The sequence below is a fragment of the Bacillus rossius genome, chromosome 2, assembly GCF_032445375.1.
Source record: "Bacillus rossius redtenbacheri isolate Brsri chromosome 2, Brsri_v3, whole genome shotgun sequence".
Lineage (NCBI taxonomy): Eukaryota > Metazoa > Arthropoda > Insecta > Phasmatodea > Bacillidae > Bacillus > Bacillus rossius.
In genome coordinates, this window is record NC_086331.1 from 125,517,514 (window position 1) to 125,532,867 (window position 15,354).

Below are 15,354 nucleotides of genomic sequence, written 5' to 3' on the forward strand. Positions count from 1 at the left end.
ACGCATAGGGAGTACTGAGTACCCATGCGTACCACCAAAGAAGTCATTTAATTAAACGCAAATCAACATAACCGGTGTTGCTTACGATTAAAAAAATAGCACATCATCTGCTTCTGTTTCTTTCACATTGAAAGATCTCCATTTTCATTAAGTTGGGTTGGAGAAGCTGAAGTTGCACTAACACGGCCCCTATTAATTGTAGGCTTCACTTCTCTGGGGTTTGTGTATCCATAGCTAGTATATGGTGCGCATATTTGTAGTCCAGTGCTGTTGCAGGAATACGTCAATAGGTAGCAGCTTTGTTACGCAGCAAACTTAAAATCAATTGTAGTCTTATTGTTGATTCATTTCTTTGACTCAAACAAACTTTTGTGTATTGGTTTGGGTGTGAATGTGAAATGAAATGTATGGAGTTGTTTAATAGTCGCGTGACCAATGTTGTTTCTCCTAATGACCTATTGTAGCATAGCTATGTAGCTTAGTGAACGTCTAAAAGGATATAGGTTTAGTGTAGTACTAGTCGTTCATGAAAGTTTCTTAGCTGTGACTACACTAAATGCAACGTGGATTAATTTGCTTGCCTAAAGTAACGGTTTGTCTAAGAAAATGCTAAACTCCTCACCCGTATTAGTAGATCCTAAGTGAGAATTAAAAACTTAAGCATTCCGAACGGATTTTCTGAAAATTGTGATCTCAGCGTTTGAATTTTAATGACACCTTGTATTTGTGGTTAACTAGTTTTGTAATGTGTTAGGTTTCACCGACAGCGTATTTGTAGTGTAAACTTTGAAGTAAACCCGTTTTAAACAATGGGTGTGATATCATTTGCTTTGATTTTCTTCATGATTGGCTTGAAAGGTGAGTAGAAAGATTTTATCTATTTTGTATATCTGGTTAATTGTGGGATTTAAGTTCTTTTCTTAAAATAATAAATTAAACCATTTTGTAAATTGTTTTGGATGCTGCTAATTTTCTATGTATTAACCCGGCAAAACGTTACTTGCTTACTGTTGCATTAATATGCTAGTAAATTGTAAGAGTCGCGGCTTTTCCGTAAAAAAAATAAAAAATTTCAACTTTTGTGTTTTTGAACACTACAGAAGTTCCTATGCTTACCCTGAAAACTGCATTTGAAAATTCCTAATGGTTTCTGATAAATTACAGTTATATGTTACATTAGAGAGCCAATGCAATGACTTGCACGCAGCCATACTGTTCACTTGATACTAGCCATTGACATAGTTTTCCACCCTAAGAGTGTCTTATTATGATGAAAAACAGTTTTGGCCTTGGCTGTAATGTACTGACACTAAACATCTGTGTTTTTGAAAACATGGTAGGCTATTATTTATAGCTAAGGATCTCTGGGGAACTTCAGGATCATGTGCTACCTATAGTTACAAATTATCAGGAGGTTGGCAACAGGACCAGCGATATCTCTAATTGAAAACGGTCTTGGCTCTGCTATTAAAGCACAAAACCAATTCATGTAACTATATTTACATTACAGGTAGTATTTACAATAATTTTCACCATCCTTTAACTTGAAAACACCATTAAATGTTTACCTGGACTGAAGCATAGCAGCGGCCAAGACATTGCACAGGCAAAAGTAAAATCCTTAATTGCATGTGAAGTTTGTAAAAATATCTGAATGTGCCCAAATATGTCTAGAAATAAATTAAGGAACTGAATAAATCCATTTTGGGTGTTGCCATTTTTTCAGAGTGGTGCATTTACTGTAGACAATTACCACGTTTTAATTTAGTACGTCGAAAGATTCTGGCCAAAAAATCTCAAATATCACAATACCAATAAACTATGTCAGGTCTCATTGAAATTTTTTCTTTCGTATTTAACTATCTTAATCCATTGTTATATTACAAGATATTTTTATGGTCCAGGATCTTTCTTCTTACTTAATTAAATTAAAACAGCTAGTATCATTGAGTGACATTAAACATCCCTTTCTTTTTGAAAATTGTCTTGGCTACACTTGTAGCATTGCAGAACCCTGCCCTCCAAGATAAATAATTTTCTTTTAAACTTCTTTTTGTATATGTAAATATAAATAAGTCAATGTTTTTTGAGTGATGTATATGTTGTGGAACAGTATAATCAGATGTTAGGGATATTGATATATGTTATTTTCACTTGCTGAGGGTTTTAAGAATTTATTTTGTATTTTAACAGACATTTTAAATCATAACTAATTTTTATGTAATTATTCACAAATGAGCCGTTGTACTAGATTTTTGCCTGTTTTAGGCCTACTTTTTCAGGTTTTTCTCAATAAGTTGAATTTGGTCAAGTAATTTGTATTATGATTGCTGTTCTTAATTTTAATTAAAGTGTTGCAATATAATTATAGATCACGGGACTGTGTCTGGGCTGGGGTGATGTGTAGAAAGAGAGGCATAAGAGACATGTAAGTGTGAGTGAGAAAGAAACAGTAATTCCCCTCAGAGATAGATAAAGACGGGAATTCCCCCACTGCGTGGGAACCGAGTGATAACTGCTGTCTCACGGTGTGGGAGAGAGAACGAGAATGGGAGTCCCCGATTTTGATGTAAAATTGAAAAGAGACAGATCAAGGGAAGCCCCGAGTTATGTGTGTACAGGGTTTTTTCATGTATTGTAATTTGTACTCTGATTGGCTTGTATCTGTAAGCGTGAATGAAGCGTACGTGTGATTGGTCGGTGGGGTCATGTGATTTCTCCTCCCTGCATGGAGGAGACGGTGGGGCGCCAAATATAACGGTTCGTTATATAAAAATAAACATGTTCAACGCCAATTGTAATTTTGTTGTTTTTATTTTTTCATACTAGGACGCATAGACAAATTGAACCCAATGTTTCATTCACTCGTTTCACACGTACATCTTCCCCTCGAAAACTGCTGGTAGCTCGCGCGAGGAAAATTAACGAAAAATAATATTCTTCAGTAGTCTTTGACTGCAAGTACACGAAATTAGTGCGGCCTTAAACATGACCGCACCCGGCGAAAACGAATTTCGCCCCGAGCCAAAACGCCTACGAAGGTGGCCGTAATTTCTAATTTTGTCCGAAGGAAATATAACAAATAATTAGGTTAATTTAAGAATAGGCCTGGCTCCGACCACCAACGTGAAATTATCTCTTCAAATGCTTCTACATCATCTGCGAGAAGCCACCGAACGCGAACTACTGGTGCAGCGATCGGCAGACGACTGGTGAAGTCCTGCCACACTCTCCTCCATGCAGGGAGGAGAAATCACATGACCTCACTGACCAATCACACGCACGCTTCATTCACGCTTACAGATACAAGCCAATCAGAGAACAAATTACAATACATGAAAAACCCTGTACACACAGAACTCGGGGCTTCCCTTGATCTGTCTCTTTTCAATTTTACATCAAAATCGGGGACTCCCATTCTCGTTCTCTCTCCCACACCGTGAGACAGCAGTTATCACTCAGTTCCCACGCAGTGGGGGAATTACCGTCTTTATCTCGGTTGGCGGGGAAGCACTGTTTCTTTCTCACTCCCACTTACAGGCCTCTCATGCCTCTCTTTCTATCCATTACACCAGATACAGTCCCGTGTTCTAGAATCATTCCACACGTTAATGTACACTACAAACACCGATTATAATACAAATTACTCTACAAAATTAAAATCATTTAGAAATAACCTGAAAAAGTAGGCCTAAAACAGGCAAAAATCTAGTACAGCGGCTCATTTGTGAATAATTACATAAAAAATAGTAATGATTGAAAATGTCTAATAAAATACAAAATACCTTCTTAAAACACATAGCACGTGCAAATAACATATATTAATAGCCATAACATCTGATTATACTGTCTCATAACATACACACCACTCTAAAAACATTGACTTATTACTGCTTACATATACAAAAAAGAAGTTTAAAAGAAAATTATTTATTTAGGAGGGCAGGGTTTTGCAACGCTACACACTGTATTCCTAAGGATCTCCGGGGAACCACAGGATCAATTTGCAGCTAGTATCAAGAAAATAGTCTGGTGGTGCCAACAATCTGGCCAATCTCTCGTGGAAAACAGTTTCGGTTACGCTATTGAAGTACAACATAATTTACACCAACGTTAACACAAAAATATCGCTTTTCTTATGTGGCTACCATAACCTAATCTTTACTAAAAATGGTTACTACGGGGGAACCACTTGTCCAAATGCTTTTACAGAAAGATTTTTAAACCTGTTAAGGTGCGTGTACATTTGTGAGCCGTTTGCGAACTGTTAGTTGAAATTGTTTTCCCAGCGAACTTCTAGCTGTTCCTAGGCAATGACCCATCTAACAGCGAACCACCAGCAGTCATTTGGTCATTTGTCAGCCACTGGTTTGTGCATCGAAATCATGTCTTGCATGAGGAAAATTACACAATTTTAGTCCACAGATATTCATCTCAGTACCTTTTCTCCTTTAGGCTTTTTTAAATTTTTTTTTTTAAAGTTATACTTCTTTAGGCACGTTATGAAAAAATGATGAGAGTGAAATTTTAAGATGCGCGCGCATCACTGTAACACAAAATTAACAGGTTGAAGCTGCCCGCTAAACCGCTCTTTAAGTCTCGAAAAAAAGCTACCAACAAAATAGAAATAGAACCTCTATTAGTCGCGCATGTTGGCACGCTCGTCGCCTCTGATCACTGTTTTCATATTTATGATATTTATCCACATGTTTCTAGTTTCTACATTCACAACACGTGTTTAAGTTTCATACAAGTGTGAATGATATATGTGCTAATAAATTATATTCAGTAGTGATTTAAATTGAATATTTTGATTAATATTATTTACTATTCGTAAATATTAGTAAAAAAATTGTGCCTTTATACTTTTTAAAGTGCTCCAATATAATTGAGGTTAACTAATTATCCGTATGTATTATTTTATTTATTGATATAATTTAAAATATTATTATTTAATATAATTAATACTAAATATTATTAAATTATTAATGTTAAATATTTATTATTGGTTTTTTAATATTTACAAAATAAAGAAATAAAATTAATAAAACATTCAATAAAAAATTTGTGATAAAAATTAAAATCGAACATCCAATTAAAATATTAATTTTTAATATTTATTATTAAATTGAATAAATAATAAATATTTATAAAAATAAATAAACAAATTTAATGAAAACTTTTTGATAAAAATGAAAAGTGAATTTTAAATTAAGAAAATAATAAGCATTTAAAAAAATGAATAAACTTAAATTAAATTTTTTAATTTATTATTAAATTTATTTATTTTCTTTTAAAATATTAAATAATCAATAAATATTTAAAATTAAGGATTTTATAATATTTAGTACATATTATGTCATATACCTATATTTATTATTCTCTAAATTTTATTTGTTTAATTTTTCTAATTTTAACTGAACTTTATTGACTGTGTTGACTATCTTTTTCCAGCCCTTTTATTATTTTATTGTAATTTATTTGCATGCAATTAAAAACTATTTTTAATGATGCCATTGAAGTATAACTTCTCATGAGCATACATAAGTACACGCACCCATTTTTTTTTTAAATGGTCACATTTAGGATGCCACACGGAAAATTTAGTTTCATAAATATATTAATCTGTTTCAGTGAAATTTATTTTGAAAACTTCATAAACAAATTAAAAAAAAAAAAACTGGCTCAAAATCGGTAATATTCTTCTGTAGCAGCTTTTCCTGAAATTAATAATTAAATTCTGGAAATGCTCTTTTTTAATGCAAAATACTTATTATCTATTTGGTAATTATCTAGGAAGTGGGTTACCTGAAAAAAAAAAAAAAATTAAAAAATGCATTTTCTTTCACTTGCTGGCATTTTTTCTAAACATTCTGTAAAACAGCATTGTAATATTTCTTGTAGTTTACCAATTATTTACTGTTTTAATGGTAACTATTCACCTTGGAAATGACTAAAGTACAACCACTTAAAACATGCGAATGTCTTGTTTCATATATATTAAACATGGTGGAATTCATATCCTTAAATGTTTGTATGTTAATGAAAATTATTAGTTTCATGTAATGAAATAATAGAATTAAACCTTTTATGTTTTACAGAATTATTAGAAAAAAGTCAGGAAGTAAAAAAAGAATGTGTCCCTCTGCGAGATAATATTACTGCTAACCTGAAATAACCAACCTTTGATATAATTTTAGAGTTTTCATAAATGTAGCTAATCTAACCTACCATTATAATGTAAATTAACAGAAAAGTATTTAATATTTCACAGTGCTCTTTTACAGAATCATTATAACAAATGTCAGGAACTAAAAAATCCACTTCCATAAAAATCTACCCCAAGTTAAATTGTCTATTTTTAACTCTAGAAGCTTTCAAAAGGATTTATATAATTGCAAATGGTCGTATATTAAAATTAGAACAATTTTTTTGTAGGTGCACATGTATGGAAATTAGTTTTTAAGACATTTGGTCAGTGTATGCTATGATGAATTATATAAACCACACATATGCTGAAACATGTCTTAACTAAGAAACATGCTTTTGCGGGCTATATAAGAAACGTAAGCAGCACCCAAAGAGAAAATTTTTGGAATTAAGTTTTAATTTTTTTTTTCGGGTAGAGTCAGTAAAATGTTAGAATTCAGCCCTAATTTATAAATACTTACTTGTTTACGTTAAAGTTAGAAATGGACAGAAGTTACTTTTTGAAGAAGGAAAAAATCTAGCTGATTTACTTCAAATTCATTAATGCTTTAAGTCTGACCACACAAATTTAATCTTTTGGACCAGAAAGTGATAAAAATACCTGCCTAAGTTAATTTCCATTTTTGTTCAGGCGATATACTAAGTTTTCAACATTTTATTATTGTATTGGATGTGAATTTTTTTTAACTTGATTCATGTAGTGTTCAATTGTTTTCACAGGAATGGGTCTTGCCAAAACACCACAGATTGAGATTATACCAAAATATGTCATGGTTAAAACTGGTGACCAAGTTACTGTACTGTGTCGGGCTGGTGAGCCCACTGAGTACTGCCGGATCACCACACCGTTTCAAAAAGTTATCATCCTGGCTCCTACCAGACCTCCGAAAGAAGGGTACAGTTATGCAGGCGAAGGCCTAGAGAATGGCCAGTGTGGCTTCAGAATTGATAATGTTCAGGACCAGAATAATGGGATTCATGGCTGTTACATGGGCCTTTCTGATGAGGCTTCAGCTAACATGACCATTGTTGTTGCACGTAAGTACATCAAATATTACGTTTTTTCCTGGAAGATGGTTGTAATATAGCTAAGTAGTGCTTGATGAATGGGGCCACGGATGCTGAGGGGTTAATCACTCGCCTCCGACCAAGGTGATCCGTATTAGATATCCGGTGGGGTCAAACCCAGATTTTCCGGAGGCGGGCATTGCTGTAAGCCAGTGGGTTTTATCAGGGTACTACTATTCCCCCATACCCCATCAATTCATTCCTTCTTTGCTCCATTCTCCTCTCATCACTGGTGCAGTAGACAACCTTCAAAATGGTACACCTTGAGCAATGGACTGCGATAGCAGGGTGGCAAAAAGCACACAAGTGGCGGCTGAAGTAGAGCTGAGATTTTTCCCTGAAATTACTCCCATATGATAATAAAAAAAATATATATGTACTTCATGAGAAACAAATCTCAAACTGGAAGACTTGTACATGTTTATGTAGATACAAGTTGTGTTTTATCAGTCAAGTGTTAGTTAGTTGTGCAGTTAAGAAAATATTTGAAAGAAGTGAATCAACTATTAAAATAATTATTTTTGCAATCTACAGTTAATACTTAATTTTCTACAGGGCATTGTGAAAGTACAATTAGTGTAATATCTGTGTATATGTTTATATTTTTGGCCTGGGAGTTTGTTCACAACATACTAAATCTCCAGTTGTACATACCATACATAGACATCATGTGTTCATTATTCATGCCCTGTGGTGAAAGAACAAAGGGAAATAACTAAAATTGCTACCATTTGCTTAGCACTTATTGAAAATATTTGAAATTAATAGTAGTAGTTACTTTTTACTATTTCTTCTTGATTTTATTCTGTTTATTGTTTTGTTTTATTTTTTAGCAAACATTTTAAGTAGCCTAATTATTTTAATTTTATTTATTCACCATTTGATGATTTTATTGTAGTTTACAAAGCTGTCAATTATTTACAGGACCTCCAAGTGGTTTGCCTGATTTAAGTGTGGAATTCAGCTCTGCAGGGAATATCAAAAGCTCTGGTGCCTTGCAAGAAAATGATGTTTTTAGAGCTTCTTGTGCAATTCGTTACAGCCGACCTGCCGCCAACATCACCTGGTTTTTGGGCAAGTGTTTATATATTTTATTACATTATGTTGTTGAATTTGATGGTACATATTTATTAACTTGATGTAAGCTTTTGGACATAAGCCATTGCTAAGCAGTGGAGTATGTTCAAAAGCTTACATCAAGTCATGCACTCCCATTGCACAAATCTTTCAAAGATAATACATATTTATTTTTAGAAAAATGTCTTGTACATAATGTTTTCTTTTTTCTTTTGTTTAGAAGAATGTGTTATCGTAATTGTCAACTGATTGAAATATATGTTGACCACCTGAAGTTTAGTTGAATATCCCCAATCATCACCAGCAAAGAAATGACTGCAGGAGACCAGGCAGACTTGTAAAGTTACTTTGCAGTGGTTGAACATTGCCTTCTGAATTATAGAGGTGATGGAACAGCACTACTGCCAGTTGTGAACATTGAAATTAAATTTTTCCTTTTGTTGAAAAATCTTCAATCCAGCCAGAACTTTAACCTGGAACTATTCAGCTACGAATTGTCTTGACCTTCACACCAATTTGCCAGAACGTATTTAAAATTCAAATGAATATAAAAGTTAAAAAAGAATGCGAAACAATTTAGTTTAGTATGTTTAGCTAGCCATGAGATTTATCAATAATCTGCAATCCTTGACTTCAGTATAGCACAACTGTTGCAAATTAGTTTTCTAGTAACCTGTATGGGTGGATTCAAAAAATTCCCGGGAAAACTTTAGGTGCACTAACAGTTATTTTTAAATCCTTTACAAATGTTTTTTTTAATAACTTAAGGTTTGAAGAATCAAATTTTTTACTATATAAATTGTGGCTCTATTGAGTTTTTAACTTAAGGTAATCTCCAGAAACCAACAGTGAAATTAATAATGCATTGAAAAATGGTCCTGTCTGTTGCAAGAACCCTGAAATTGAAAGGAAATACTTTTATTAAGATAGGTTTTTTTGAGAATTCCAGCAATGAATGAGCAAGTATTAAAAATGAAGTAATGCTGAAAATGCTGGGCTGGTTAAAGTGTCTGATGCCAATGATACAGCAGGCTGAGGAACCTGGCCGTGTAGAGCGATACTCTAGTGAGAATAAGGCATTAAGTAGGTCAGTGGACAGTGTTTATGAAACAACCACAACTTCTAAAGAACAATGGGCTCACATGTTAGTTGCACAATCAAAAGCCAGGGAGGACAGCCTGCAGTTATAAACACACATGGTTTTAAAGTTGGTATTTATTTCAAGGTCAAATGTGAACACACTGATTGCCAACTGGAAAGTATTACCTCAAAATCTAACCAAAATAAGCTTAAGAATTGTATTGTTATTTAAGATAGCAAGAAATGGACCCACCAAGGAACCAAGTATGCGTATAAATAATTAAATTTTCCTTAAGTGTAGTCAGTGGCGTCTCGTCAGGGCAAGCAAGGCAAGCAGTGCTTGCTCAGGCAGTTTCCAGACAATGTATTTTTTAAATAAATATTTTATTCAGAATAGTATTTTACTTTGGCTCGTGCAGTAAGGTGTATGTATTTTTTACATTATCTTCTTGGGACCCAATACTGTGCGCTGTGCGCTATAAGAAAAGAACTCGTTGACACACAAAACATGCTGTTTAAGAAGCGTTGCTAGGTTTAGAAGCACTGGTAGGACCACTTTCAGCAGGAAGGCTGCCGCAGTAGTTTCCTTTCGGAAGGGGGGTGGCATGGTACAAAGGTTCGAGGAGGGGATTGGCTGTAAAAACACGTGGTAGAAGCTACGAAGGTAGCGCTTTCTTGCCGAACTGAAGCGAACATGGCCGAAGCAGACGGTGGAATTCTTCCGCCGACTGCTTCGGCTATGTCCGCTAGAGTTCGGCAGGGCAGGTGGCGAGGTCGCGTTTCAGTCGGCGGTCGTCTCTCGGGGCGCGCGCATCTCTCTCGCGGGCTGTTGGCTGGCAGTGCGTGGGGGATTTGTGGGCGTACGGGAGGCGGCCTAGCAGTGCCAACTGATACCGACCGCGTCCCGCGGGTGGCGGATACGGGAGCCCAGCTCGAGAGTTGCAATCTCGCTGGAGTGACTGTGAATAACCACGTACCAGTTAACTGACTTTCTGATCACGTATGAAGATAGTTTCTTTTGTGTTGGTACAAAAATACCAATATTTAATTTTTACTATTCTAGTACATTTTTATGAGCTTCTTCTCTTTATTTTAAGTACTTACTTTGCCATGTGTTGTCTGTTTATATATTTTGTACCAGATATCGATGATACTACACTCCCACTTAGTATATAAATAATGTAGAGTAGGTATTTTATTATCAGAATAATGTATGCCAAACATTATTTTTCAAAAATAGTTTATAATTTAAAAAAAAAAATGTCAATTTTTCTACCTGTGGAATAGTCAATGTTCAGTTAAGAAAACTACTTATATAGCACCCTTTTGTACCTTTACATCCATATTTTCCCGGGGGAGGGCCCTCGGACCCCCCCCCCCCACCGTGTTTTGGGGTGAACGGAGTTGTTGCTTTCCCTCATGTAAACCTCACGCCTCGCCACTGAGTGTAGTGTTGAAATTTGAAATTAAATTTTGGCATTTAGGGTGTGTGAAGACACAGATAAAGACAGACTGCATGTGGACCAGATCATTAAGCCAGAAAAAGTACTGCAAAATGAACAAATAATTAGACCAAACCAATCCTAAGGTAATGATGAATTTGGGTACTCTCATCTAATACCCTTACCACCTCTAATACAAGAATGTTGGTGGCCTACAAATGAAATCGGACAAAATGTAGAAAATAGTTCAACATATATCATAAACATGTTGATGGAATCTTGATCTAATAAAATCAGTAGTATAAACTTACATTAATTTATTGACAGTTCTGCCATTTTTAGCACGGCCAGAGAGCCAATAAAAACTTGTAAAAAGAAAGAGGTAGGCTAACCAATGACTTTCTGCAGATGACTTTCAATCACTCTGGATCAAACTGGAATTGCAGAGAATAAATTACTTTCATCTAAGAAATCACTTTTTTTTTTTTACTTTTTCTGCTGTGAATAAACTATTTTAGTAAACTAAAGACTAGTCTATTAAGGTTAAATGTCCAGAGGTTTTCAGTATTCCAGGAACATTCTTATTTTATTACCTATTATTAATAATTAAACTAAAAATCAATGTTTAGCTCTTATGATTTTTCAAATACCTTGGGCTGCGTAGCAATATACCGTGGTTTTGAGTTCGGCTGATTTTGGCTTGTTTAGTGTGTTTGCATATTTATCTTTATTTTCCGTTGTTGAGGTTTAACTATGACATACATTGTAACTGTTATGTTATTGAAATGTACAGGTTTTCTGAAATCTACAAATTGGAAGATTTTAGAGTTTTTTCAACTTTAATATTAGGTATCTGTGAAAATAACAATGCTCATAATAGCCTAATTTGCAGAACCTCTGACATAGCACTACAGATACTTGAGAAAGTGGAAAAAACTCTCTCTCTCTCTTTCTCTCTCTTTCTCTCTCTCTTTCTCTCTCTCTCTTTCTCTCTCTTTCTCTCTCTCTTTCTCTCTCTCTTTCTCTCTCTCTTTCTCTCTCTTTCTCTCTCTCTTTCTCTCTCTCTTTCTCTCTCTTTCTCTCTCTCTTTCTCTCTCTCTCTTTCTCTCTCTCTCTCTCTCTATATATATATACTTATATATACACACACACACACACACACACACACTTTCTCAAGTATCATAAGCAACCAACGATGATATACAAATGAAATGAAATGCTTTAGAAAGATCAAAGTAGCAGGAATCTACTTATGCTCTTGATATTACCCACAAATATTGAATTTAAAATGTTCATGATATTTTAATTTCCTAGGCTTGCAGTGGGCAGCTGCTTTCTAAGTGCATGTAACTACACAGATGACAACTGAAATTTTGACTGAAATTTTGACATGGCTACAAACTACAAACCTAGCAAATGTATACAATGACTGCAAGTTTATTGTCAATGTGAAAAATAACTTGTGTATTTTCTTGAATGCTTTAAAGGAACCAAATGAAGATATCTGTATGTAATTAGACATAAGTGAACTTACTACAACTGTTGTGAAATGGAATTACACTTGCTTTTTATTTATGGGAGAAAAATTTCTGTTGATATACTTATGAAAACAGATAGTGATGTGAGAGCTTTTGTGAATCCATTGGTAATGAAATTGTTTACATTTGCTTCAGTTTCTTTAGGAAACTAGTGCCTCTGTTAGGTACTTATTTTGATTTTATTTTATTTTAGCCATTGAGCCCTTTTGTATTTATTTCGTTACAGCCCTTGTCCTACAGAATGAACATGCGCATGGAATAAATAATTAGGTACCTCAAGTTGTTTCTTTTTCAGGTTAGAAATATGAAACTTTCAAAATTTTTGCATGATTCATTGGCATTCAAAATTTATTTACATTATTACAAAGGCAAATGTAAAATTTTAATTATTTTCAAATATTACAAATTATTTTGACGTAATATTTCACTTGTCTGACTTCTGTCATGTAGGATTATGTTGTTTTTGATCTTTATAAAAATGTGGATGAATTTATAAAGCTGTTGTTTGTTTCAGATGGCATTCAGATACTTGAAGGGCTCTCGTATGTAGCACAGGAACCACCGCACTGCAATGAAGAAGGATCACTTTGTTCAGTGATGCAGAATTTAACTAGAAGTGTGTCTTGGAAGGATAATGGAAAACGACTAGCTTGTGTGATGGATCATTTTGCTCTAGAAATAGGATCCCAGAACCAGACAATTTATCAGCTAAATGTGCAGTGTAAGTATTTTATTAAAATAAGCATTGAATGTTTAGATTTTGCATTTTCTCCTAAGAACTTACCTGTATGGAAAAAAGTACTTACCGTATTGGTCTGAATGTAAGCCTTTTTTTGCTGATCTTAGCAAACTGAAAATTAGTGTCAGCCTATAATTGCAACCTCGAAGGGGAAAAAAATAGTGACAAAGATATATACATGCACCATGAACTTTTATTGCAAAGGAACTATGCTTAACATTTATGATGATAATTACGGTAATAAGACAATGTAAGTTCCAAAAATCATAGAAATCTGAGACATCAAAGTCAGATCATTATTTTATTTGATTGGAATGACATGTCTAGCAAGCATTTGCATCCATTCACATTTTTTCCATCCCCTAATAATAGTAATTCTTCAGTCTGTGTTAGGTATTTTGCATGCTCTGTGTTTATGTTGTAAAATTAAAAAAAAAATTCCATTTATATTGTAGCTTACAATCTCTTAGTGAAAAATAAAGCAGAAAAAAAATTAGCTGGCTGTGAGAATGGTATTGTTTGTTAGTGTTCAAGTGAACTGGTTGTCTGCCAAGCAGAAGTGCAGCATAACTAAATTAATTATTATTTTTTGAATATGTAACTCAGGTTTCAATTGATCAGTTCGGGTTCGTATACCTCCTTAATATCCTTATAGTCTTTAATTTTTTTAAATTAAATAATGGCCCTTAAAAGTCTTTAAGAACTCATGTAATCATGACTTAGAGCATACAAGCAATGGATAAATGAGGGTGTTTTAAAGTATTTTTTTTCTGACTTGGCAGCAAACAACACTTCGTGCATGCGCAGTGCAATTGACGAATTTCGGGCCAATTAACTAGATTTTAGGTTTAAAAAATATTTTGAATTTCTTATTTGTATCTCACCTGTAATTTAAGAAAGATGTGTTTTGCTATCTTAATTTTAACTCATAAAGTAAATGTAATATCAGATTAAATGTTAGGGCTGCAAATTTCAGATATACACTATCCAGAAATAATTCTGGACATTAGGGGCTTATTTGTAAGAGTTGACTAACCCAAGAAAATTATTTTGTACGTTAAATATTTAACATTGTTATTTTCTCGAGGTTTTTTTTGTGATATTACAAAGAGTTTTCTACCTCTTGTTAGTGGTAAAGTAAATTGGTCCTTAAAACTCCATAATTTTGATTGCGTAAGAGGGTACGAACCATGATTAGCCTTTTAGAGTATGGCATAATTTACTTGTGTTTATGTTAGATTAAACTGGGTTAGACAACTAGGCAACTAAAAATATGTAAGTTAAAATGTGTAAGTATAAATCTTTTTTGTAACTAAATGAGAGCAGTGTTGTAACTAAACAATATTAATTAAGCAATGTATGTTAATATAGGAGTAGATTTTTTGTGCTATTTAATAATTTTTGGGTGAGAAGCAATGTACTTAATTTGTTCCATATAACTTATGCTTGGTTTTATTTTATATTTTATTCTTGGTGTTATAAATGCTTTATGATTTTTTTTTTTTTAGATAAGCCCCGTGATGATGAAACTTCAACAGAGCAATTTGGTTTTGAGATTGGCAAACCTGGAATGATTGTTAAGCATGTTCATGCCAACCCCCGACCCACTTTCCAGTGGAACATAGGAGAAGGGTTGTGGCTAAATGAAGGCGAGCATTCTGGTCGCTTTAAAGCAGATGAAGCTATTAACAATGTAAGAATAAATATCAACAAATACAATGTTAAAGTGCTCCAACTGGGACATTGGTTGGATAACTGATATCTGGTCAGGATCCAACCTCTGTTTGCAACCTCACAAGTACGAATCATGGCAGCTGTTGCAGTGTGACTATCGCTGCTCCATCTACAGCATTTCACCTTTCATCACATAAATAATTTATTCATTTTATACTCCAGATAATAATTAATTCACAAAATAGGAATGTAAAAAAGATTTTTTTATGTCAAAAGTGTAAGTTAAAAAAAAAATACATTTTAAAACCATGTTTCATTCATAGTGAGCTCTGAGGTGGAGTGGGTTTCGAACTAAAACAAATTTTTAGATTTTGTAGATGCTTTACAATAATTACAATAATTCATAATCAGGCAGAGTGTTGAAACTCTGAAAGGTTACTATTTTACTTTGTTTTTTTGCAGTAAATAATGATGTGTCATTCTCAGTTCTGCCAGATCTCTGCAATTTAACCAACACCGAGAACCA

General features: G+C 33.8%; 1 protein-coding gene across 2 annotated transcripts in view; it reads left to right on the forward strand.

The window, feature by feature from the left end:
- The first annotated feature begins 236 nt into the window (after window positions 1–236).
- Window positions 237–15,354, forward strand: part of LOC134529781 (fasciclin-3) — a 64,976-nt gene continuing 49,858 nt past the window's right edge. The window contains exons 1-5 of one of the 2 annotated variants that reach the window (XM_063364220.1): window positions 237–858; window positions 6,931–7,248; window positions 8,203–8,352; window positions 12,930–13,136; window positions 14,663–14,847. In XM_063364220.1, coding sequence (XP_063220290.1) covers window positions 810–858; window positions 6,931–7,248; window positions 8,203–8,352; window positions 12,930–13,136; window positions 14,663–14,847 — 909 coding nt within the window. In that variant the 5' untranslated portion in view covers window positions 237–809. The remainder of the gene's footprint in view (window positions 859–6,930; window positions 7,249–8,202; window positions 8,353–12,929; window positions 13,137–14,662; window positions 14,848–15,354) is intronic. The other variant, XM_063364221.1, reaches the window with a different exon arrangement.